The sequence below is a fragment of the Girardinichthys multiradiatus genome, chromosome 22 (assembly GCF_021462225.1).
Source record: "Girardinichthys multiradiatus isolate DD_20200921_A chromosome 22, DD_fGirMul_XY1, whole genome shotgun sequence".
Classification (NCBI taxonomy): domain Eukaryota; kingdom Metazoa; phylum Chordata; class Actinopteri; order Cyprinodontiformes; family Goodeidae; genus Girardinichthys; species Girardinichthys multiradiatus.
In genome coordinates, this window is record NC_061814.1 from 45,369,200 (window position 1) to 45,394,620 (window position 25,421).

A 25,421-nucleotide genomic window follows, 5' to 3' on the forward strand; every position below is an offset into this window, starting at 1 on the left:
CTGGTGGAAACGCACGTCGGTACTCAACAAAACATAGTTCAAAGGTACATGAACCGAAACGGTTCAAGAACGAGAGTTCCTTCGGTGGAAAAACGGTATGAGTAACTCAGCTGGTTGCCAAGTGACTTCAGGTTAGACACAAGTCTGGTTTGACCTTATTAATCTGATGAATCAAGACTGAACAGCATGATGGACGCACAGAAACGGAACCGGCTCGCTTTCGTCAACATTAAACTTTATTTAGATTAAACTCAGGTTCTTAGAGAATCTTTATGGAATCAAACCTTTTACAGCGACATGCACTGAAAATTTAAGTTGACATTCTGTCTGAGGGAGAACGTGTCAGAAACTAAACCCTGTCACAGACTGAGTGCATGCATGAGGTCAGAAGTCGCGGTCACACCTGATGTCAGCCATGCTGTCTGTGGCTGCGGCATCCTTCCTGGAGTCTGAACGGCTGAAGGAGAACTGAGCGTGGCCTTTCTGTGGCGTGGACGGGTCCTCGGGGACGAACTCCACAATGTGCGGATTGTCATCGTTGCGGCGGACGCAGCCTTTGTTGATAACATGCATGATGCAGGAGAGCACGTCACCGGTGCTGCAGCCAAAACGGCCGGCACATGGAGACCGGGATGCTTCCTGCTTCTGACATGAGTCCATCACCTAAGGAGTGAAGACAAAGAGTGAACCTGAGGAAGGTGCTGCAGGAACGACTTGCTTGAGGCTCGGAACCAATGTGCAGCTTACCTTAAAGACCAGGTTATCAATGTGCATCTCCTTCTCCTGCTTCATGATGTTTACGATCAAGCAGTAGATAAAGTTCCTCTTCCTCTCCAGTGTCCCCGTGGCGTCTTCGTCCACATTCAGGTATGTTTGCATAGGCAGTAGATGCAGCGACGCCGGGATGCCCTGCAGACTGCGAGATGCCACCTGCTGTTTCAACTGCAGCACACCTGAGAACAGGATGGGGAGGTTAGAGAAAGTAAGAAGAGGGGAGGATGATGAAGAGGACAAAACCTGCAGGTCTGACCTCTGCCAGGCTCATCCACAGGGTTGCAGGTCAGCGGTCCTCGCTCACTGATGAGCGGCTGCAGGGCGTGCAGCAGAACGGCAGCAGACAGACCGCTCTCCTGCAGCAGAGCTTCAACTCTGACCTCCTGCGGACACACAGTGATCAGCCTCCCTCACAACAGTCTGACATAAACAGCTCTGAGAGCATCGAGACTGGCAGTGGAAGACGTCTCACCTCCTCACTGTTGAACTGCAGCAAGATGAACATCTGCAGCGTGGAGACGTGCAACGTCCAGTTGCCAAACTGCAGCTCTGCATGACCGAGCCACGTCCACTGGAGCCGCCGAGGCTTCGAGTGACTCAGGCTGTACATGGACTGACCTGCAAGCAGAGAAAAACCTGGTTTAAATAAACCTGCATTAAAAACAGTTACACAAACATAAGGCCAGAGCTAAACCTTGTTTAATGTGCCATAAACCTGGTTTAATCTGAATCAACCGGTTTAATCTGACACAAACCTGGTTTAATCTGAATCAACCGGTTTAAACTGACATAAACCTGGTTTAATCTGAATCAACCGGTTTAATCTGCCATAAACCTGGTTTAATCTGAATCAACCGGTTTAATCTGACACAAACCTGGTTTAATCTGAATCAACCGGTTTAAACTGACATAAACCTGGTTTAAGTCGCCATAAACCAGGTTTAAACTGACATAAACCTGGCTTAATCTGAATCAACCGGTTTAATCTGCCATAAACCTGGTTTAATCTGAATCAACCGGTTTAAACTGACATAAACCTGGTTTAATCTGAATCAACCGGTTTAAACTGACATAAACCTGGTTTAATCTGAATCAACCGGTTTAATCTGCCATAAACCTGGTTTAATCTGAATCAACCGGTTTAATCTGACATAAACCTGGTTTAATCTGAATCAACCGGTTTAAACTGACATAAACCTGGTTTAATCTGAATCAACCGGTTTAATCCGCCATAAACCTGGTTTAATCTGAATCAACTGGTTTAAATTGACACAAACCTGGTTTAATCTGAATCAACCGGTTTAAATTGACACAAACCTGGTTTAATCTGAATCAACCGTTTTAAACTGACTGAAACCTGGTTCAACTTGCCATAAACCAGGTTTAAACTGACACAAACCTGGTTTAATCTGAATCAACCGTTTTAAACTGACTGAAACCTGGTTCAACTTGCCATAAACCAGGTTTAAACTGACACAAACCTGGTTTAATCTGAATCAACCGGTTTAAACTGACATAAACCTGGTTTAAGCCGCCATAAACCAGGTTTAAACTGACACAAACCTGGTTTAATCTGAATCAACCGGTTTAAACTGACATAAACCTGGTTTAATCTGAATCAACCGGTTTAATCTGCCATTAACCTGGTTTAATCTGAATCAACCGGTTTAAATTGACACAAACCTGGTTTAATCTGAATCAACTGTTTTAAACTGACTGAAACCTGGTTCAACTTGCCATAAACCAGGTTTAAACTGACACAAACCTGGTTTAATCTGAATCAACCGTTTTAAACTGACACAAACCTGGTTCAACTTGCCATAAACCAGGTTTAAACTGACACAAACCTGGTTTAATCCAAATCAACCGGTTTAATCTGCCATAAACCTGGTTTAATCTGAATCAACCGGTTTAAACTGACATAAACCTGGTTTAAGTCGCCGTAAACCAGGTTTAAACTGACATAAACCTGGTTTAATCTGAATCAACCGGTTTAAATTGACACAAACCTGGTTTAATCTGAATCAACCGTTTTAAACTGACTGAAACCTGGTTCAACTTGCCATAAACCAGGTTTAAACTGACACAAACCTGGTTTAATCTGAATCAACCGTTTTAAACTGACTGAAACCTGGTTCAACTTGCCATAAACCAGGTTTAAACTGACACAAACCTGGTTTAATCTGAATCAACCGGTTTAAACTGACATAAACCTGGTTTAAGCCGCCATAAACCAGGTTTAAACTGACACAAACCTGGTTTAATCTGAATCAACCGGTTTAAACTGACATAAACCTGGTTTAAGCCCCCATAAACCAGGTTTAAACTGACACAAACCCTGGTTAATCTGAACTCAACGGTTTTAAACTGACATAAACCTGGTTTAATCTGAATCAACCGGTTTAATCTGCCATAAACCTGGTTTAATCTGAATCAACCGGTTTAAATTGACACAAACCTGGTTTAATCTGAATCAACCGTTTTAAACTGACTGAAACCTGGTTCAACTTGCCATAAACCAGGTTTAATCTGAATCAACCGTTTTAAACTGACACAAACCTGGTTCAACTTGCAATAAACCAGGTTTAAACTTTCACAAACCTGGTTTAATCTGAATCAACCGGTTTAAACTGACATAAACCAGGTTTAAACTGACACAAACCTGGTTTAATCTGAATCAACCGTTTTAAACTGACACAAACCTGGTTCAACTTGCCATAAAACAGGTTTAAACTTACACAAACCTGGTTTAATCTGAATCAACCGTTTTAAACTGACATAAACCTGGTTTAAGCCGCCATAAACCAGATTTAAACTGACACAAACCTGGTTAAACTTGCCATAAACCAGGTTTAAACTGACACAAACCTGGTTTAATCTGAATCAACCGTTTTAAACTGACACAAACCTGGTTCAACTTGCCATAAACCAGGTTTAAACTTACACAAACCTGGTTTAATCTGAATCAACCGTTTTAAACTGACACAAACCTGGTTCAACTTGCCATAAACCAGGTTTAAACTGACACAAACCTGGTTTAATCTGAATCAACCGTTTTAAACTGACACAAACCTGGTTCAACTTGCCATAAACCAGGTTTAAACTTTCACAAACCTGGTTTAATCTGAATCAACCGGTTTAAACTGATTTAAACCTGGTTTAAGCCGCCATAAACCAGGTTTAAACTTACACAAACCTGGTTTAATCTGAATCAACCGTTTTAAACTGACATAAACCTGGTTTAAGCCGCCATAAACCAGGTTTAAACTGACACAAACCTGGTTTAATCTGAATCAACCGTTTTAAACTGACAAAAACCTGGTTCAACTTGCCATAAACCAGGTTTAAACTTTCACAAACCTGGTTTAATCTGAATCAACCGGTTTAAACTGACATAAACCAGGTTTAAACTGACACAAACCTGGTTTAATCTGAATCAACCGTTTTAAACTGACACAAACCTGGTTCAACTTGCCATAAAACAGGTTTAAATTTACACAAACCTGGTTTAATCTGAATCAACCGTTTTAAACTGACATAAACCTGGTTTAAGCCGCCATAAACCAGATTTAAACTGACACAAACCTGGTTAAACTTGCCATAAACCAGGTTTAAACTGACACAAACCTGGTTTAATCTGAATCAACCGGTTTAAGATCAGAGCACTGGGAAACTGGAACTCACTATGGGTGTAGAATTGGGTGAAATGGTTTAGGTAGGAGCAGAGTTCAGCTGGAAAATGATTGACTGGTTCATCCAGGAAGCAGACCGAAGACACAGCCCAGCATCGTGGAGACAGGACAAGAACCTGGACCTCAGCTTCCTCCTCTGACTCCCCCCAGTCTTCCATCATCTATGGCAACAAAGGAAGGTAAAAGTCAAACCGCTGATCATCTGTGGCAACAAAGATGATCAGCAACAACAAAGATAAACATACTAACAAAGAGGTAGCATGATCCAATGAAAACCGTCAGTATCACTGGAGGGTTCTGTGGGTTTTCACTGACCTGGTCCTGTTCTTGCAGCTGCTGGTCCAGCTGCTGCAGTCGATAAAGGTGGAACTCCTGCTGTAGATCTGCCAACTCGGTCAGGTTCTTGATCATCTGCTGAGGAAAGCGGCTCGGGAAGCAGCTGCCGATCTGATCGATCACAGCGCTCTCCAACCAAACGTTGCCTTGAGCGAGCAGTCTGTCCCCGAGGTAGTACCTGCATGGGTAGGTAGGGTGGCGACTGGTCAAACCTGTCTTAGGAGCTGTTTACAGAGTCCTGCAGCTACATCCAGATCCTCTGAAACATCAGGTTACTGCGGCAGAACCAGGACGGTTCTACTGAGGTGGACCTACCTGTAGAAGTGCTCGAAGGTGTTGGCGAGCTCCAGGCCCGACAGGAAGAGCATCGGCTCAAGAAACTGCTGCAGCCGCTCCAGAGTCTCTACTCTGCCAGAGGGCGTCCCACTGGCCTGGATCATCTGATCAATGTACTGAGCAAATCGCTCACTGACCTGTAGAGGGCCAGAGCAGCGTCACCATCATCATCATCATCAGACCACGTAGCATCACAGAAATCTGAGCTTCACTAACACGTTCTACATCCAGAGCTTTCTGTGTTTATTCCATCCTTTAGGATGGCTTATTAATCCAGAGTTAAATCTGACATCCATCTAAATGAAGTGGAGCAAGCCTGGTTTAAACTGAAAGCAGAGTTCGTCTTCAGGGGCTGCAGAGCGTTAATGATAGAGAGTCCTAGAGACTAAGTTCATGTCAGAGGTTTACCAAATCTGAACTAGGGAATAAAACCAATGATACTTGGGTCTTTCCGAACAGAAAAACATGGACCTGCATGAGGTCCAAGTTGGGCCTGATTTAAATCTTCTTTCAGCTTTTACTTTTCAGGAGTCGCCACAGCGAGTTCTGCCTCTTCTTCTCTCACACCCGCTACCTTCATGTCCTCTTTCACTCCATCCATAAATCTCCTCTCTGGTCTTCCTCTAGACCTTCTGCCTGGCAGTTCCAGCCTCAGCATCCTTCTCTAATGGACTCCTTATCCCTCCTCTTTACATGTCCAAACCATCTCAGTCTGGCCTCATCTCCAACACATCTAATATGACCTGACCTTCTGATGTCCTCACTCCAGATCCTATCATCCTCGTCACTCCCAGAGAGAGAACCTCAACATCTCTGCTACCTCCAGCTCTCTGTGCCACTGTCTCTAAACCAAACAAGATGGCTGGTCTCACCACCATCTTCTACACCTTTCCTTTCATTCTTGCTTTTTAAAATCTGCAGTGGGGAATGTTCAGACTTCTAGATCGGACAATTAAAACCGCAGCTACACAGAAGGACGGTCCAAAACAGAAGAACCAGCTCATTGGGTCAATAATCAAGGAACACTGGTTTGAAGACGGGAACATCCAGATATTGAACAGAGAAGACGGGAGTGAACGAAGCCGTCTACCAACCCCAAACAGAAGAGGTGGGCTCAGATGTCATCTTTCTAACACCGACAGACTGGACTCGTTTCCTCAGGCGGTTCTACTAACATGCAAAACTGAAGGCGTCTCACACTTTGACATTTTTAGGTCTAGTTTCAAGGGAGCAACAACCAGAATGACTCATCGGAGCTTCCTGAACCATGGTCGAAACTAAAGAGGCCTTTGGTTAGAGACCTATCTTCCATTCTTCCAATCTTGTGATGTCTTCCATTAAGAAGGTTCAGGGCAGGAACAAGGTGAAAGTTGAACCTCACAAATCCGAGTTTATACAGTTAAATCTGGACTAAATTATATAACCCTTCTTAAGTATCTCCACATTGGGCATTTTATCACTTCCCATCTCTCCCATTTCAACAGACACTAACCTTGTTGATACCATTATTTCTTTAAACCCTAATAAAAAACATTTAGTTTATAGCAGTCCTCCGTCTTCCTCCCTCCCTGTTGGATGGAGTAAGGGGGAGTCAGGTTTAACCTAAACCAGCTCAGTTATGGTTGAGGTGCAAACACACCCTCCATTTCTGCTACCTGTATGACCCCTTCTCTTTTCCAATGGTTATAATCAGTCTGACAGAGAGAGGTATCCCAATCCTTGTGGTTTTTAGTATAACAATGACCATCAGTTGGACCCTTGGTGGGGTTTCTTGAGACGACATTGTTGTAAATAAGCGCCGTTTAACTAAATAATCTGAACTGAAACTATCTGTGTAGTTATGCTGCTATAGGATTAGGCTGCTGGAGGACATAATGACCACTTTCACCCTCTGCGCTACATTCTCACACTACTCTCCAATTTTTGCATTATTTGCTGTTATTTCAGCTTTTAACTTTGTTCTCTCTTTTCTCTTCCTAGAAGCTACACCTGGCCTGACTCTGTGTCTACCTGTGACACCTTTCTGGAGAGGGGCATCGTCCAAGCTTCTGCTGGCAACAACTTAATGCTCACCTTCTACAGATGATCCCCATGGCCCTGTCTTTCAGTGTTTAACCCTTTCTCTCTCCTAGACATGGCTACTGACTGAGCTTCTACTGTAACTAACTCTATGTTCTCTCTTTCAGACTCTAACCTTGAAAACTGGATCAGAGTTTATCTGTTCTTTCTTTCTAGATGAAACGACTAAAGGAGCTACATCCATTAACATTTACTTTTCCTTCCCATAGAAAGTACTCCTGGATCAGTGCTTCTTTGTTCTCTTTGTGTCTCTGCTCTGTTCTCTCAAACCTCCAGTCGGTCGTGGCAGATGGCCGCTCACACTGAGCCTGGTTCTGGTTCTGCTGGAGGTTTCTTCCTGTTAAAAGGGAGTTTTTCCTCTCCACTGTCTCTACATGCATGCTCAGTATGAGGGATTGCTGCAAAGTCACTGACTGGATGCAATCTGCTGGGTTTCCTTAGATAGAAAAACATTTTATCCAATTTGAATAAATAACTGAATCTGACTGAACTGTTCAATGATTACGATTAATTGGAATGTATGAACCTGACTGTTGTGAAGAACCTTGAGACGACATGTGTTGTGAATTGGTGCTATATAAATAAAACTGAATTGAATTGAACTACTGGATCTGAGGCGTGTTTCCTCAGATAAAGCTGCCGGGTAGCACTTATCTACCAAAAGAACTCTCGTTCTTGACCCAGTTCAGTTCGCGTTTCTTTGAACTTTGGTGTAATGTTGAGCACCAATGCACATTTCCACCAGTTTTGCGGATTAAGCATTAGTCGTCACCCGTGGGCGTTACACAGCTTGACAGCAACACAGCGGAGCTTTCTCAGCTGCTCAGTGTCCCTTTTAAGGGAAAAAGAGAGCATTGGTATTAACTACAGTTAATACGTAAAAGGAGACGGCGACTGAATGAACAACAGATGTACGATGTTTTCATCTGCATATGTTCAGCATCCCCAAGTGTATCAGAAACCAGTAGTTATACAGTGAGTGTTTTACAAACATGTAAATAATATTTATCTGGTACGTTCTTCATCTTTGCTGCCATACTTGTTGCTTCTGTTGTCTCTAGTTCGACCCGCCCATGGGTGACCTCACAGTTCACAAAGAAGAACCAAGTTCTTTGTGGTGCCCAAGTTCAACCAGAGTTTGGGCTTTGGAACTTCTTTTTGTTGGTGGAAACATGCGTCACCGGTTCAAAATCACTTTCGGAAACCATAACGGGCTCCGAACCGTGCTGATGGAAAACAGGTATGGGAGGAGGATCTGGGCCCCTTTATTTCAGGGGAGTCGACTGGTGAGCTCCAGCTCTGTGTGCTAGGCATTGCCTAATTCGATTCAAAATGGTGCACAAAGCTCACATCTCCAACCTGAAATTATCTTCTATGTATCCTGATGTCAGCCAGTACTGTGTGAGGTGTAAATATGCTGAAGCATCCCTCATCCACACGTGTCGGCCTCGTCCATGTCTGAACAAATACTGGTGGGAAATCTTTGTCATGTGCACTGTGCACACGTCTGAGCCCTGACCCTCTGGTTGCTCCGTTTGGTGTTGCAGAGGGAGTGATAGATCTACATGAAAACCAACAGAAGGTGCCATCTTTCACCTCTCTCCTGTCCAGACAAGCCGTTCTGCTCAGGTGGAGGGAGGCGTCTCCGCCTCTCACACTCAGTGGTTGGCTGACATCATGTCCTGTTTAAAACTTAAGAAAATTAGACTTTCCCTCCAACAGAAAGGGGGTAAAATCGAGAACGTTTGGGGACCTTTCCTGGAACTATTCGAGCCTCTTTGACAACAAAAGTTACTGGAAGCATTGCAGGTTCTTGACCACATGGAACAATCCTTCTTTGTGGCAGTGATGGGGGAGGGATTGTTTCCCATTCTGGTGTTATACCCGTACTACTGTACGTGTCACGGACTATACTGACTTCATTTGTTAATGTTTTTATCAGGGTTTATTGGCAAATCTTTCATTTTCAAATTAGTTGATTCCTGCTTTGTTTGATTGTTGTTTCTAATAATTGAAAAATCAACAAGACTTTGAATATAAATTATATAACCCTGGTTTGGTCTGCAGAACTTTGAAACATTGTTTGGAGGATTTAGAGGTGGTTTAACACTTCGGAAAAACAGGATCCATTCAGGTAGTGAACAATGCTTCAGGCCAGTCCTTCAAGATGTTTCTTCAGAGCAGAATAAACCTGCATCTGTTCAGACTCACATGCATGGCTCTAAGGATGGAGAGCTGCAGCAGCGCAGCAGAGAATCCGTGTCGCTGAGCGAGGACGAAGGCAGTCTGCTGTCCAAACAGTTCCTCCATGGCGTTCTTCAGCCGCTGGTACAGAGTTCGATAACGCTCCACGAAGTCTGGCAGACTGCAGCTGGACTCCAGAAACTTCTTCACCTGAAGGAGCAGGGTCATTTTCACATTTTGATCACATTATTCAGAGATATGCCAGGCAGAATGGCTACACAGAGTTAAAGGTTGTCTGGTGGTTTTTTTGTCTGTTTTTTAATTTTTACAACAAATCAAATATTTACTTTGCTGAGCTTTTTTTTACCTGCCACTGCACCACTCCCTGCCAACAGAGGGCAATGCCTGCAATGCTGCTGCTGCCTTTCACTTTAGGCTCGGGTGAAGAAGATGAAGAGGAAGAGGATGCTGCAGGGGTCTCTTTGTTTTTACCCTCTTTGCCATCTAGAAGACAACAGGGATGTGATGTTTGCTGTATGAAGCAGAGTTCTGCAGGGTTCAATCAGAAACTCTACGAGGGAACAGGAAGCTGCCACAAACAGAAAGAAAATATAAAGACGAAGCCGTGCTTCGGCTCCCCGCTCTGCTACCCTCCGACAAGGAATCCGGTCAGAGACGGGACTACGATGGGAAGGGCTCAGTGGCAAAAACTCAAAGAAAAACATGACCACATTTGAATGAAGCTGAGTGGTTCTGTGGGTTCAGACGCCCCCTGCTGGACACCTTGATACCTGAAGGGTTCTTGTTTTAGTATGCAGCGCCCTCTGGTGTTGTGACAGGAAACAGATGGAAACTATCAACAGATTAATGACGACTCAATGTTATTCCTCAATGTAATAAAAAGTATTCATCCAGCAGGGGGAGCCATGCCAGCATCCTGTCCTCATTGGGATCAATGAAATGAGAGCAGAGCAAAAGAATAGAAACAGCCCGAGAACTGGTCTCATACTCACTCTTCAGCTCTTTGCTCCTGTTCAGACCTTCTGCAAACAAAACAGACTCCTTTAGTCTCCAAACTCTGCTGAGGGGCAAACTGTCCTGCTTCTTGTTGAGACCATCAGGTCAGTAACTCAACCCATTGGATCAATAACTCAACCCATCAGATCTGTAGCTTAACCCATTCTTCACCTGAGCCCATCGGGTCATAAACTGGTCCTTAACTAGCCCTGCTGATTTCACACTCACTGGACTTCACCGGTGGTTTGAGCTCCTCGCCATCAGCAGCACTCGTGTCCACATGGACAAGCAGGTGGGTAAGACGCCTCACTCTGGAGTTAAAGATGGCCGCTCGGCTCTTACAGCGGCGGGCCGACTCTGCGTTATCCAAGTACTCGCTGAGCAGCCAGGACAGCGGGCTGCACGCTGAGGATTCTGGAAAGAACAGAGCAAACACAAGTTCAGGTTTATGAAGCTTGAAGTAGAAAGGATTTATAGGTTGGAACCTCCTGAAAGAAAAACGCATCAACAGTTATAAAGGTTCTAGCTCTGATCAGACCGGATATTTACACCTTCTGAAGAGTCCAGTGACACAGAACAAAGCTGAAACCATGCAGATCGGACTAAATGTTGGCAGCTGTTAGTGGGAAATATTTTTGTAGAGAGGTACAACAAGGTGATGCATCTTCACTGTCAGACAACCTGTGACAGACTGTCATTGTGGAAACTTAAAGCTTTGTCTGGTAGATTAAAAGTGTTACTATTGTTTTTTGTTTTTAACCAGAGTGGCTCAGAGTTGTCTGAGTGCCAAGAAAAAGCCCAACAGATTTACTTTCACAAGTGGAGCATTACAGCTAACGCTTTTAAGCTCTGCTTGATATTCATGAAAAAAAACTTTATTAGAAACTGCTTTGGGATTATTTCAATTGTTACGGACAGAGACAGAAATGAAAAGGAAAGTAAAGAAGCATGAAAGAGAGGGGGGCGGGGCAAAAAGGAAAAGGGGAGAGAAGGAGAAAAGAATGGAGGAGAGAAAGAAGGATGAAGAGAATATAAAATAACACCCTGCTTGCTTCAAAACCTGCAGAAACATTCATATTAACATCTTTTTTACCAAAGGTGCACGGTACTTATGAATGCAAGATGTATTTAGTGGTAAATGCGGCTCAATATAGAACATTTGTGTATCTGTTAACACTTGAATCTAAACACCTGTGGGTCTGAGTGTGAGGAGCCACAGACCTGCCCCCCTGGACTAGGGACAGATACGGAGGAGATCCGAGCCATAGACATCCAAAGATCCCCCACAGCACAGGAACCCAGGGAGAACCATCGCCGGGACTACCCCAAACCTCCCAGAGCAGAGCCGGCGGGAGTCCCAGGGGAATCGCCCGGCAGACAGTGCAGAAGCCCCAGGGAGCTGCAGCGACGAGCCAACAGGCCCCGCCGGCAGCTGTCTACCCCTGAGCAGATCCAGCCTTGGACCCAGAGACCAAAGACCCCAGGAACTTATCACTCCCCAAGCAGAGGCCCAACAGAGCCATGGGGTCCAGGCCCTGGCAAGCAGCCACCGGGAGTGAGCCAGCACACACCAAAACACCCAAGAAATGGGAGAAATCTCTGAACACCAAACTAGCAAACACGGGAAAGAACCAGCCCAGAAAATAGCCGAACACGATAACGTGGAGATTCTGCAAACTGGTCTCTCAACGATTAGGGGAAATATCAGAACCCTTAAACAAGAGCTATGCCAGGAGCTAACCGTGTTCAAAGACGAGCTGAAAAATGAAATGAAGGAGCTACAGGCACAGCAAGTGAACATCAACGAGGCCCAGATGTACATAGCAGAGGTGGAGGACTGGAAGACGGATGCTAATGAAGATGCTAGTGCACACACAACAAATGCGAGAAACATTAACCAACCTCTAAGGGAGATCAAGGAGGAACAATATCCGAATCTTTGGAGTGCCAGAGGACGAGGAAGGGAGCTCAACAGCAGGATTTTTGGAACAACTTTTAAAGAAGGAGCTTGATCTCCTGAAGGTGATCAGTCTCCAGATTCAACGAACCCACCGAGCCCTCACCCACAAACCGAACCTAAATGCGGCACCCAGATCAATTGTGGTCAACTTCCTACAATTTGAGACGAAGGAAATGATTTTGAAAAAAGCCTGGCAGAAAAAGATTCAGGTAAACAAATCTACTTTGACCACGACTACCCGACAGAAATAGTCCAGAAGACAAAGGTATAGTCGGGCATTAAAGAAGTACTGAAAGAGAAAGGAATACGTTTCCAGACAAAATTCGCCAAAATACGGATTCACGGGATTAATGGAACGAAGACATATGAAAGTACCAGGACAGCAGCGCAGGACATGAAGGACCGTGGCTACACTGTGGACGAACCAGAAGGAGACGCCGCTTCAGCAGAGGAGGGGAGATGGCGGGGAGCCGCGGGGTGGCAGCGAGACTCGGCACACAGAGTGAGAAAAGAGAAAAGCTACGAAACTTCCAGTCGAAATCTTAAAATGTTTCTGCTGGAGAAAGAGGCTGGCACTGCAGGAAAAGAGGAATGGATATGGAGCAAAATGGAAGATTCAATAAAGACTAATTACTTAAAAACTGTGTGAAACCATGGCCACACAATAGTTGCAGAGACTGATAAATGAAGAGGTTTAATGAGAGAATACCTAAAATCATCTAGGCTCCTGTAATTTGTCATACTTTATTAAAACCCGACTGAGAGGTTGAGTTCTCCAAGCTGGACATGTCTAGACGGAGTGGTACCCCACAGGGTGGGAGTAGTACTGGGGTCCTCAGTAGAGGTGAGGACTTCCTCTCCACCCACCAACGGGACTAGGGGAAGAGAGGAAACCCAGTTTGAATTAACTTTCCAGTTAATTCAGTCAGTGTGGTTTTAGGTTTGTATTCAGGTTTTCTTTATGGGTTCTATGTTTGTTCTCAGGTTGTTCTTGTTGTTCCAATGTTTCCTCTAGTTTCTCTGTTTATTTTAGTCATGATTATTCTAGTTTTCTTATTCCCCATTTGATTATTTATCTTTGTCTATAGGTTTGCTTGGTCTGTGTTTCTGTTCATTAGTTACTTTGTCCATCCTCAGTCTTTGTATTTGTTTCACCTGTTCCCTGTTTTCTCTGATTACCTGCCCTTTGTTATCCCTCAGTATATTAGTTGGTTTTGTGTCTCTGTTCATCGCTGGTTCCTTGTGTTCGTCATACCTCGTTCTTAACCCACGTATTTGTGCTGAGTTTTTTCCATGTGCCTCCAGAACTTCTTGTAAGTTTTTGGATCTGGACTTTAGTTTGTATCTGCAGTGCCTTGTTTGGTTTCTTTTGAAAACCTCTGGAAATAAAGCTAAAACCTTTTACAACATGCTGCTGCCCAGCTCTTGTCTGCACTTTGGTTCGCCCGCAAACCACATTATGACACAAGGCAGCTAAACCAAAAATAAATGACATATTACTGGATGAGACGGAAAAAAGAAACAAAATTATTATGAAGCAGGTCAAAGGGCAGCTAAACTATCAGCTAAACGTAGACGCTTAGTACTGGACATAAAACTAGAAACCTCCTCGCAAATAAATGAACAGATAAACCAGAGGACATTTTTCAGGGATACTATGAGGAACTGTTTAAACAGCATGAATTCACACATGAAGAGGAAATGAGAGCCTTTCTAAACTCACTGGATTTACCAACAATTAATCAAATACAAAATGAGACTCTAACAGCTGACATTACCATAATAAATACATTACAGAACAATAAAGCCCAGGTAGCGATGGATACCCGGCAGACTGCTACAAGGTATTCAAGGAAGAGTCGACACCATTACTTCCAGCTTCTTTCAACTCGACGCTCAATCAGAATAAAATACCTCCGTCATTATTTCAGTCATCCCAAAACAAGGAGGAGATGAGGAACACTGTGGGAACTATAAACCAATTTCATTATTAAATATAGATTATAAAATCTATACAACAATTATTTCTAAAAGATGAAATTATTTTAGAACAGAATTAATAGAGGAAGATTGAACAGGATTAATGAGACGACGTCAAACACATGATAATATTAGAAGAGTCTGCATGTAGTAGAACAAGTACCACAGAAAAAACAAAGTCCTATACTCGTAAGCGTTGATGCAGACAAAGCTTTTGATTCAGTAATAAATCAATACAGTGTATAAGAACATTATATCAACACCCACGGCAAGAAAAAGAAATGAAAGGAGTGGTAATAAAGGGAGAGGAACACAAAATAGGGCTTTTTGCAGACGATGTAATAACCTTCCTTGATCAACCATATAAGTCTCTACCGGCATTGGTTAATCTTCTAGAAAAGTATGGATATCTTTCAGGATATAAAAATAATGTTTCCAAAACACATATTTTAACACTCAACGATAATCCATCAAAAGAAATTCAGGAATTATTTCCCATCAAATGGAATAAGAAGGAACTTAAATACCTGGGGGTTAATATCACTAAAGGGCTATCTATACTTTACAAAGCAAATTATGATCAAATGAGCCAAGAGATACAAAAAGACAGATGGTCTACACTACCCCTAGATCTTAACTCAAAAAGTGAAGTTATTAAGATGAATGTGCAGCCAAGACTTCTTTATTTATTCCAATCACTACTAATAAAGGTCCCCCAAACACTATTTGCCACCTGGGACAAGATAATATCCAGATTTATTTGGGGTGGCAAACAGCCTGGAGTTAGATATGAAACTCTCTGGTTACCGGAAGCCAGAGGAGATATGGACCTCCCAAAACTACAGGAGCTCAGCTCAGACGTGCTGCTGTACACCAGATTACATGGAGAAATGGAACGATATGGAGGAAGAATGTAGGGAACAACCAATTCAGAGCATTATTGGAGTCGAAGATAGATATGAGAAGATAAAAATAGCACATGGACCCAATTACAGAATTGACACCGGAAATATGGTTAAAAATACTAAAAAACATAAGATAAAGAAAGAACTGAAATGGCTCAGATGGGTAGTTTATGATTTCAAGCCAGAAATATATGATAAGGGATTGAAACAATGGGGTCACAGCAAGGTGTCTCCTTCAGAAGGATGGAGAACTGGAGAGTTTTCAAGAAAGAAAGACGAGTTTGACTTGGAGAAACACGAATTTTACAGATACCTACAACTGAGAGGTTACTGCAGGGCAGAAATCAGGGGGATCCTCTGTAGAAACGAATGGAGTGATTCAAACTGTGATCAACTCATTCAATGGAAGGAAGATTAAAATCATATCTACTTTATGTCAAAAAATGATGATAGGTAAAGTAAACACACAATCAGAGCTTAACGTGACAATTACAGATTGGGAGGATATGTGGAGGAAACATCAGACAACCACCAGTTCATGGATATGAAGGAAGTTTGCCTGGAAAAACCTGATAGGATTTATTATCACACCTAAAGTCAAGAACAGATATAAGGACACAGAGACGACGTGTTGGAGGAATCGTGGATCAATGGATGCAGACCATTCACATATATGTTGAAAGTGACCTAAAATGGATCAATTTAGGAAAAATGTACCTGGAACGGTAATGAAGATATGATCTCCCTATGAGTAGCATGTTGCTATATCTCTGTAATTTGAACAATATTAAAGAAAAGGTCAGAGTAAAGGACAGGTATTTGATCAAGATCATGTTAACAGCAGCCAAGAAAGATGTTAGGAGGAAATGAGGAAAGGTGGATCCTCCTTGTCACAAACAATGGAGAGAAATAATAGAAGAAATCTATACAATGGAAAAATGGACACATCACCTAAGATTACAACAAACACAAATGGAAGAAAAGTGGATGAAATTATTTAAAGCCAAAGAGAGCGACCAAGGATAGGAAAAGAACTTGTCAAACAGGATGGACAAGAAGATTATTAGAAGAATAGCTCCCAGGCAAAAGCTTTTTGGTTTTGTTTTATGTAACGTTGAATTGTTCACATTTGTTCTGCATGGAAGCAGTTTTGGAAAATGGTAATAAAAAGTTAAATGTAAAAAAAAAAAAAAAAAAATGTCAGTGGGCCAGAACATGTGCATAAATGAAAGATACTTTGGATTGGTCAATGGTTTCACATAAACAACAATGATATGACTTTTGTACATGTCTCTTTCTTTGGGATTTTGTATTCTGAAGATGTATTCAGAGATGTGCTGAATAAAAGGTCCCCAGTTGTCTCTTCATCATTTTTATATTAGTAAACTGTTTTCTCCCACATCATCAGACTCTACAGACAGACACACCTGAAGGTGTGTGTGAGTGGGCGTGTGGTCACCTGACAATGTGATGCTGTGGACAATGGGGCTGATCAAAGCCTCCCAGCAGGTTCGACCCAGAGCTTCAGCTGCTTCAGCATCCGGCAGGAACCGATCTGCAAACATCTGCTCATGTCTCAGCGCGCTGTTCAGCCTGAACCCACACACACACACACACAGGTTCTCAGGTGTCTCAGCTCCAGCTGCAATGTAACTCGCCTATCCAAAAAACAATAATTCATACTTGTTGAAGAGCTGCAACAGCTGAGCCTTGTCCTCCGCCACCTCCTGACACCAGGTGTGGGCCTTGGTGCTGTAGAAAAGGTGTGTACGGCGACACAGCTGCTCCTTAAACACGGGCCAGAATGTAGGCTTTGGACCCAAAACCTCAAAACCATGGACCCGAGTGTCAATCCCACCCTAAAACAGAGAGGGAATGTGTCAGAACATAGAGAGTAGAACGAGGAACTGAAGTTACAAGAGCAGAGTCTAACCTGCTGACATCTCTTGATCCTGATCTGGATGATTGACCAGAACCGGGTCATGTTCTCCAGTAGAACCACACGGGTGGCTGAGGCAGCAACATTCACCTGCAGAGCCAGAGTCACATCGTAAATAAGGCGAGGAGTCGCCCTCATTAACCTGCCAAGCAGAACTGAACTCACCGTGTTAAGTTCTGTGTTGATGTTAGCTGGGTCATCTCCCCCCAGAACCAGGATCCGGGCCGGCATGTAGCTCGAGTCCTCACTGGCCACCAGGATGGCGAGTTGTCTGAACATTGAAACAACAGGGTATCACGAGGCACCTGACAGATGAGTACCCCCTCACACACCCACCTAAAGACCACACATGAGAACCCTGTCCTGAGTTAAGACACGCCCGTGGACTTCTGTGGAACAGAACATGGAGGTCCCGTGGGCCATGCAGCAGAACGGTTCTGAAGACGGAGCGGTTCCAGCGTACCGCTGTGTTGGTTCTCAGTGTTTGTGGAGCTCAGCTGAATAAATGAGATTTTGTTCTGTTCTTCATTGTCAACAAAGCAAAGAGATGTCAGAAAAATTCAACATTTTTTACATCCTATATTCTGTTTCTGGCCCATCGGACAGTCCCGCTCTTTATGTTCTGCATCCGCCAGTTCAGCTGGACCCAACTGAACAGTGAGCGGTACCACTGGTTGCAGATGTCACAATGAATGTGTCAATAATCAAACTAAAGTGATTCCATGCTTTCAGCTCCTTTACTGAGGGCTTCACTTGTTTTCAGGAGGCTTCATGAGATGGAGGGACCTGGACTATGGTGACCCTGGAGGTGATGGATGACTTGCTGATGTTAGCATTCCAGGATGTTTTCTAGAGCCCAGCTGCAGCTCTATGCTTGGTGTGATGCTCTTCTCTTCCAGAGTCAGTCCATCCCAACAGATTCCTCTAGAAAATAATCACTATAGCAGCTGAGTTGTTGTTCTCTGGATTTTCAGCAGGTGTTTGGAATTGGTCAGAAAAGGCCTTGGTTAGATCAGTTTATTAAACTAATGTCCTGTCTAAAGCAGACAGCAGCACAGTCTGCAGGGTTCTAATAACCGGAACAGAACAAAGCCAAGAACTCCGGTTTATAGTCCAACGCCACAGTGATATGAGCCAGTCCAAAGGCGGGTCAGAACCTGGACTGCTTGTCTGGAAACTTTGTAGAATTCTGTGCAACCTCTAAATACCAACGCATTTAGATATGATCTACAGGAGTTGGACAATGAAACTGAACCACCTGTCATTTTAGTGTGGGAGGTTTCATGGCTAAATTGGACCAGCCTGGTAACCAGTCTTCATTGATTGCACATTGCACCAGTAAGAGCAGGGTGTGAAGGTTCAATTAGCAGGGTAAGAGCACAGTTTTGCTCAAAATATTGAAATGCACACAACATTATGGGTGACATACCAGAGTTCAAAAGAGGACAAATTGTTGGTGCACGTCTTGCTGGTGCATCTGTGACCAAGACAGCAAGTCTTTGTGATGTATCAAGAGCCACGGTATCCAGGGTAATGTCAGCATACCACCAAGAAGGACGAACTACATCCAACAGGATTAACTGTGGACGCAAGAGGAAGCTGTCTGAAAGGGATGTTCGGGTGCTAACCCTGGATTGTATCCAAAAAACATAAAACCACGGCTGCCCAAATCACGGCAGAATTAAATGTGCACCTCAACTCTCCTGTTTCCACCAGAACTGTCCAGTCATGGAGCTCCACAGGGTCAATATACACGGCTGGGCTGCTATAGCCAAACCTTTGGTCACTCATGCCAATGCCAAACGTTGGTTTCAATGGTGCAAGGAACGCAAATCTTGGGCTGTGGACAATGTGAAACATGTATTGTTCTCTGATGAGTCCACCTTTACTGTTTTCCCCACATCCGGGAGAGTTACGGTGTGGAGAAGCCCCAAAGAAGCGTACCACCCAGACTGTTGCATGCCCAGAGTGAAGCATGGTGGTGGATCAGTGATGGTTTGGGCTGCCATATCATGGCATTCCCTTGGACCAATACTTGTGCTAGATGGGCGCGTCACTGTCAAGGACTACCGAACCATTCTTGAGGACCATGTGCATCCAATGGTTCAAACATTGTATCCTGAAGGTGGTGCCGTGTATCAGGATGACAATGCACCAATACACACAGCAAGACTGGTGAAAGATTGGTTTGATGAACATGAAAGTGAAGTTGAACATCTCCCATGGCCTGCACAGTCACCAGATCTAAATATTATTGAGCCACTTTGGGGTGTTTCGGAGGAGCGAGTCAGGAAACGTTTTCCTCCACCAGTATCATGTAGTGACCTGGCCACTATCCTGCAAGAAGAATGGCTTAAAATCCCTCTGACCACTGTGCAGGACTTGTAGATGTCATTCCCAAGACGAATTGATGCTGTATTGGCTGCAAAAGGAGGTCCTACACCATACTAATAAATTATTGTGGTCTAAAACCAGGTGTTTCACTTTCATTGTCCAATCCCTCTAAATGGCCGCCTTAATTCTGAGTTTGGCTCAAAATACAAATGTGTATGATGTCATTAGCAAGTGTTGATCCAGCACGTGTTCCAGAAAGTGATCCAGAATGCTCTTGCTCCCCTGGGCTTCCTGTTCCCAGTTTTCTGCAAGCTGTTGCGTGCCCGTGCTTTTTTCTGGGTTGGTTCCCTGCTTGTCCAGCCTGGCACACAAAGCAGCTGACTGTGCTGCCTTTCCAGAGCCATCCAGGAGGTGCATGAAATGTTTGAAAATGCTTCAGCGCTAGAATAACAGTGCTCAAAGACAGTTTCCAGCAGGCAGATGTTGCTTTTGGTTGGTGGGTAAAAAGGCTTGATCCTAACTGGAGAAACATGGTTCGCCTGTTGGATTGAATAAATTTTAGGGGTTCCCTGGTAGTAGGGAATGAATAACTGCTTCTATTGTTCGGGGTTACTACATAAAAAGTGGAACAACATGGGTTTAGCATCCAAAAACTGATGCTTTAAAAACTGTAAAAATATGACATTTTGTTTTATGTAACTTTATTAAGACGTTTTCTATTTTTAATTTGTTTCAATATAAGTAGCATGATCACAATCAAATGAAATGGATCTTCCATTAAATCAGCATTAAGTCATTTTACTCAAAATCTTCAATTGTCCCCGACACCCTCCGGTCACCCTTCTTATAAAGGGGGACCACCACCCCAGTCTGCCAGTCCAGAGGCACTGTCCCCGACCGCCACGCAATGTTGAAGAGGCGTGTCAACCATGACAGCCCTACAACATCCAGAGACTTGAGGTATTCAGGGCGGATCTCATCTACCCCCGAAGCCCTGCTACCGTGGAGCTTTTTAACCACCTCGGTGACTTCAGCCTGGGTGATGAAAGAGTCCAATCCTGAGTCCCCAGCCTCTGTTTCCACCACGGAATGCGTGATGGCAGGATTGAGGAGATCCTCGAAGTACTCCTTCCACCGCCCGATAATGTCCTCAGTCGACGTCAGCAGCCTCCCACACCCACTATAAACAGTGTTGGCGAAGCACTGCTTCTCCCTCCTGAGGCGCCGGACGGTTTGCCACAATCGCTTCGAGGCCAACCGGTAGTCCTTCTCCATGGCCTCACCGAACTCCTCCCAGGTCCGTGTTTTTGCCTCTGCCATCGCCCGGGCCGCAGCACGCTTGGCCTCACGGTACCCGTCAGCCGCCTCAGGAGTCCCACAAGCCAACCACAGCCGATAGGACTCCTTCTTCAGCTTAACAGCATCCCTTACTGCCGGTGTCCACCACCGGGTTCTGGGATTGCCGCCGCGACAGGCACCGCAGACCTTACGGCAGCAGCTATGGGCAGCAGCATCGACAATAGATGCAGAGAACATGGTCCACTCGGACTCTATGTCTCCAACATCCCCCAGGATCTGGTCAAAGCTCTCCTGGAGGTGGGAGTTGAATACATCCCTGGCTGAGGGCTCCGCCAGGCGTTCCCAGCAGACCCTCACTGTACGTTTGGAGCGGATCCAACTCACCACCAGGAGTTGATCAGTGGACAGCTCAACCCCTCTCTTCACCCGAGTGTCCAAAACATGTGGCCGAAGGTCTGATGATACGACAACAAAGTCGATCATTGACCTCCTGCCTAGGGTGTCCTGGTGCCAAGTGCACTGATGGACACCCTTATGTTTGAACATGGTGTTCGTTATGGACAATCCGTGACTAGCACAGAAGTCCAATAACAAAACACCACTCGGATTCAGATCGGGGAGGCCATTCCTCCCGATCACGCCTCTCCAGGTGTCACTGTCGTTCCCCACGTGGGTGTTGAAGTCCCCCAGCAGAATAATGGAGTCCCCGGGAGGGGCACTATCCAGCACCCCCGACAGGGACGCTAAGAAGGCAGGGTACTCTGCACTACCACTCGGCCCGTAGGCTGAAATGATAGTCAGAGACCTCTCTCCAACCCGAAGGCGCAGGGATACAACCCTCTCATCCACTGGAGTAAACCCCAACACGAGACGGCTGAGCTGGGGGGCAACAAGCAAACCCACACCAGCCCGCCGCCTCTCCCCGTGGGCCACTCCAGAGTAGAAGAGAGTCCAACCCCTCTCAAGAAGATGGGTTCCAGAGCCCACGTTGTGCGTGGAGGCGAGCCCGACTATTTCTAGTCGATATCTCTCGACCTCCCGCACAAGCTCAGGCTCCTTCCCCCCCAGCGAGGTGACATTCCACGTCCCTAGAGCCAGCCTAAGCATCCGGGGATCGGGCCGCTGAGGTCTCCACCTTCGTCCGCCACCCAATCCTCTTTGCACCGGTCCCTCATGGTTCCCCCTACAGGTGGTGGGCCCACTGGGGAAACACACCGGAGGGTGTGTTCCAACTACAGGGGGATCACACTCCTCAGCCTCCCTGGTAAGGCCTACGCCAGGGTATTGGAGAAGAGAGTCCGACCGATAGTCGAACCTCGGCTTCAGGAGGAGCAGTGTGGTTTTCGTCCCGGCCGTGGAACACTGGACCAGCTCTATACCCTCTACAGGGTACTCGAGGGTTCATGGGAGTTTGCCCAACCGGTCCACATGTGTTTTGTGGACCTGGAGAAGGCATTCGACTGTGTCCCTCGTGATGCCCTGTGGGGGGTGCTCCAGGAGTATGGAATCGGGGGCCCTTTATTAGGGGCCATCCGGTCCCTGTACGAGCGGAGCAGGAGTTTGGTCCGCATTGCCGGCACTAAGTCGGACCTGTTCCTGGTCCATGTTGGACTCTGGCAGGGCTGCCCTTTGTCACCGGTCCTGTTCATAACTTTTATGGACAGGATTTCTAGATGCAGCCAAGGGCTGGAGGGGGTCTGGTTTGGGGACCAGTGGATTTCGTCTCTTCTTTTTGCAGATGATGTGGTCCTGCTGGCCCCCTCTAGCCAAGACCTACAGCATGTACTGGGGCGGTTCACAGCCGAGTGTGAAGCGGCTGGGATGAAGATCAGCTCCTCCAAGTCCGAGGCCATGGTTCTCGACCGGAAAAGGGTGCCTTGTCCTCTTCAGGTTGGAGGGGAGTTCCTGCCTCAAGTGGAGGAGTTTAAGTATCTCGGGGTCTTGTTCACGAGTGAGGGAAGAATGGAGCGGGAGATCGACAGACGGATCGGTGCGGCTGCCACAGTAATGGGGGCGCTGTGCCGGTCCGTTGTGGTGAAGAGAGAGCTGAGCCGAAAAGCAAAGCTCTCGATTTACCGTTGGTTCTACGTTCCTACCCTCACCTATGGTCATGACCAAAAGAACGAGATCCCGGATACAAGCGGCTGAAATGAGCTTCCTCCGTAGGGTGGCCGGGCACTCCCTTAGAGATAGGGTGAGGAGCTCGGCCATCCGGGAGAGGCTCGGAGTAGAGCCGCTGCTCCTCCACATCGAGAGGAGCCAGTTGAGGTGGCTCGGGCATCTATACCGGATGCCTCCTGGACGCCTTCCTCTGGAGGTGTTCCAGGCACGTCCCACCAGGAGGAGGCCCAGGGGACGGCCCAGGACACGCTGGAGGGACTATGTCTCTCGGCTGGCCTGGGAACGCCTTCGGCTCCCCCTGGAGGAGCTGGAGGAGGTGTCTGGGGAGACGGACGTCTGGGCGTCTCTGCTGAGTCTGCTGCCCCCGCGACCCGGTCCCGGATATGTGGAAGACGACGAGTACGAGTCTTCAATTGTTGAAATATTAATGAACAGAAACAAAATATTCTTTCCCTCCACAATTCATTAAACACGCCTAATAATACAGGACCTCCTGCTCAGACACTGACAACCTGATTGGTTTAGAACACGGACCATGTGACCCCCTAGTAGAACTACAGAAAAGCCGGGTGCGGCGGTGGCACACGGGTAAAGAGCACAACCCATGTATGGACTGTAACCATCACGGGTCACCTATTGACCTTTGCTGCATTCTTCCCTTCTCTCTCCAACCCATTTCCTGTTGGCCAACTTTCAAACTAAAGGCCACCGGGGCCACAAAACAAAAAAACTACACAAAAGCCACACCCATCTGACTGTAATGCTAACACAACAACCCACAGTCGCACCCACCTGAGGACAACACCCATTCAGCCTTTATAATAGTCACATTCACCCAGTGGCCACACCCACACAACTACCTCACTCCAACCCACCTGATGACCACGCCTTTGTGCATGTAGATATTGATGAAGTGTGATCCGGTGCAGCCATTTGACTCCCAGTATGTTTTGGGGTTCTTGTCAGTCAGCTTGCTAGCTCGATGGTGATTGGATGAGACCTCCACCTTCTCCCAGCATTTATCCTCCTTGAGCTCCACACTGGAGCCTGAGCAGGAAGATCAGTTAGACCAGTTTCCTATACCATCTTGTCCATAAGGAGAGAACAACATCTGCACTAACCTTGGCACAGGTTCCTCAGGAACACGTCAAAGAAGGGGATGTTGATCGGCTGGTGGCTGCGGCGATGCTCCTCGATCTGACCCAGCACCATCTGACAGAAGCAGAAGCAGAGACAACACATGACTCACAGCAGCAAATCACACTGGAGACCAAGTGGACATCAGTTCTTTACTGGTAGACCCTGCAGGCCGACATAGACTAAGAATGGCACTCCGGCTATAAATATTCTCCTTGTGCCGTGATATTTTCTTGGTAACGGAAACAGTGAAAATAGCTGATGCTGGCTCTCCCTCCCTACTGCTCCTCCTGGACCTGAGCGCAGCTTTTGACACCGTAGATCATGGCGTCCTCCTCCACCGGCTTCAACACTTTGCAGTAATGACTGGGACACCCTCCGTGACCATGTGAGGAAACCACAGACTACAGGGAGTTTAAATAAAGCACTGCAGATCTTCCTCTTTAAAAGATTTTATTGTGTCTAAATGAATTTGTAATTGTCAGCTTTTAGTTCTTGATCTAATATCTAGTTGTTTTTAGATTGTAGCACTTTGAGACTGTAAAAAACCGTAAAAACAAATTCAGTAAGTTAATATTATAGTAAAAGCTGTGATCTTTTAAGAGCTGCTGGTGAGGAACCCTGATGTTCCACTGCAACAGGCTCAGATGGTCATCAGTGTTTTCAGCAGCAAGATTTCAGGTCCATGGAAAAGGAATATTTCGCCTTGAAATGTACATGGCCTCTGCAGATCTGCAGGCGTGTACCTGGATGCATCCTGCCAGCACGCTGGTGGTCATCTTCTTGTAGAGGCTGGCGTACTTCTCACAGTCGCTGATGAGGTCTCTGAGCTCAGTAACCAGCAGCAGGTTGGTGCTGTGTTTGTCTAGAGCCTTCACCAGGGCCTCCTTGGTCCCCAGGCGGCACATGACCACGGCGTAGTCCTTGTTAAGAGACGCCAGACGGTACAAGAAGCGGATGAACAGCTGCACTACCTGTGGAACCAACACAGCAGGTTAAGATGTGACAGCAACAGGTCACTGTGACCTCAGAGGTGTGAGAGCACCTGACCTCTCTGTCATTGATCAATGCAGTCATGGTAGAAAGACACGGCTCGATGCTCTCGTGCCATGGCAGCATGTCCTCCTGGTAGTTGTCCAGGAACTTGTTGAGAATCCTGCAGTCACAATCAGACAGTCAGACAAGGTTCACTCTCACCAACAACAACGACATGAGAGCCCACGTTACCTGAGAATGGAGAGCTGAACCGCCCGGTCAGCTCTGTGCTGCTCCATCAGGCGCACCAGGTCCTGGTAGGTGTCCCGGCTGTGAGTCACCTGCATAAAGAG

The 25,421-nt window shown here is 45.8% G+C and overlaps 1 protein-coding gene across 2 annotated transcripts in view; it reads right to left on the minus strand.

Annotated features, from left to right (window-relative positions):
- The window catches only part of LOC124859507 (cullin-9), a 61,554-nt gene that overhangs the window by 22,112 nt on the left and 14,021 nt on the right, over nt 1–25,421 (minus strand). Inside the window, exons 14-33 of one of the 2 annotated variants that reach the window (XM_047352321.1) lie at nt 25,321–25,409; nt 25,144–25,249; nt 24,840–25,067; nt 24,078–24,168; nt 23,832–24,003; nt 17,368–17,473; nt 17,197–17,292; nt 16,947–17,122; nt 16,723–16,856; nt 10,647–10,832; nt 10,415–10,444; nt 9,769–9,905; nt 9,429–9,611; nt 5,118–5,275; nt 4,782–4,980; nt 4,459–4,627; nt 1,247–1,392; nt 1,031–1,157; nt 748–953; nt 404–663 (exon numbers count right to left, since the gene is read on the minus strand). In XM_047352321.1, coding sequence (XP_047208277.1) covers nt 404–663; nt 748–953; nt 1,031–1,157; nt 1,247–1,392; nt 4,459–4,627; nt 4,782–4,980; nt 5,118–5,275; nt 9,429–9,611; nt 9,769–9,905; nt 10,415–10,444; nt 10,647–10,832; nt 16,723–16,856; nt 16,947–17,122; nt 17,197–17,292; nt 17,368–17,473; nt 23,832–24,003; nt 24,078–24,168; nt 24,840–25,067; nt 25,144–25,249; nt 25,321–25,409 — 2,999 coding nt within the window. The remainder of the gene's footprint in view (nt 1–403; nt 664–747; nt 954–1,030; nt 1,158–1,246; nt 1,393–4,458; nt 4,628–4,781; nt 4,981–5,117; nt 5,276–9,428; nt 9,612–9,768; nt 9,906–10,414; nt 10,445–10,646; nt 10,833–16,722; nt 16,857–16,946; nt 17,123–17,196; nt 17,293–17,367; nt 17,474–23,831; nt 24,004–24,077; nt 24,169–24,839; nt 25,068–25,143; nt 25,250–25,320; nt 25,410–25,421) is intronic. The other variant, XM_047352322.1, reaches the window with a different exon arrangement.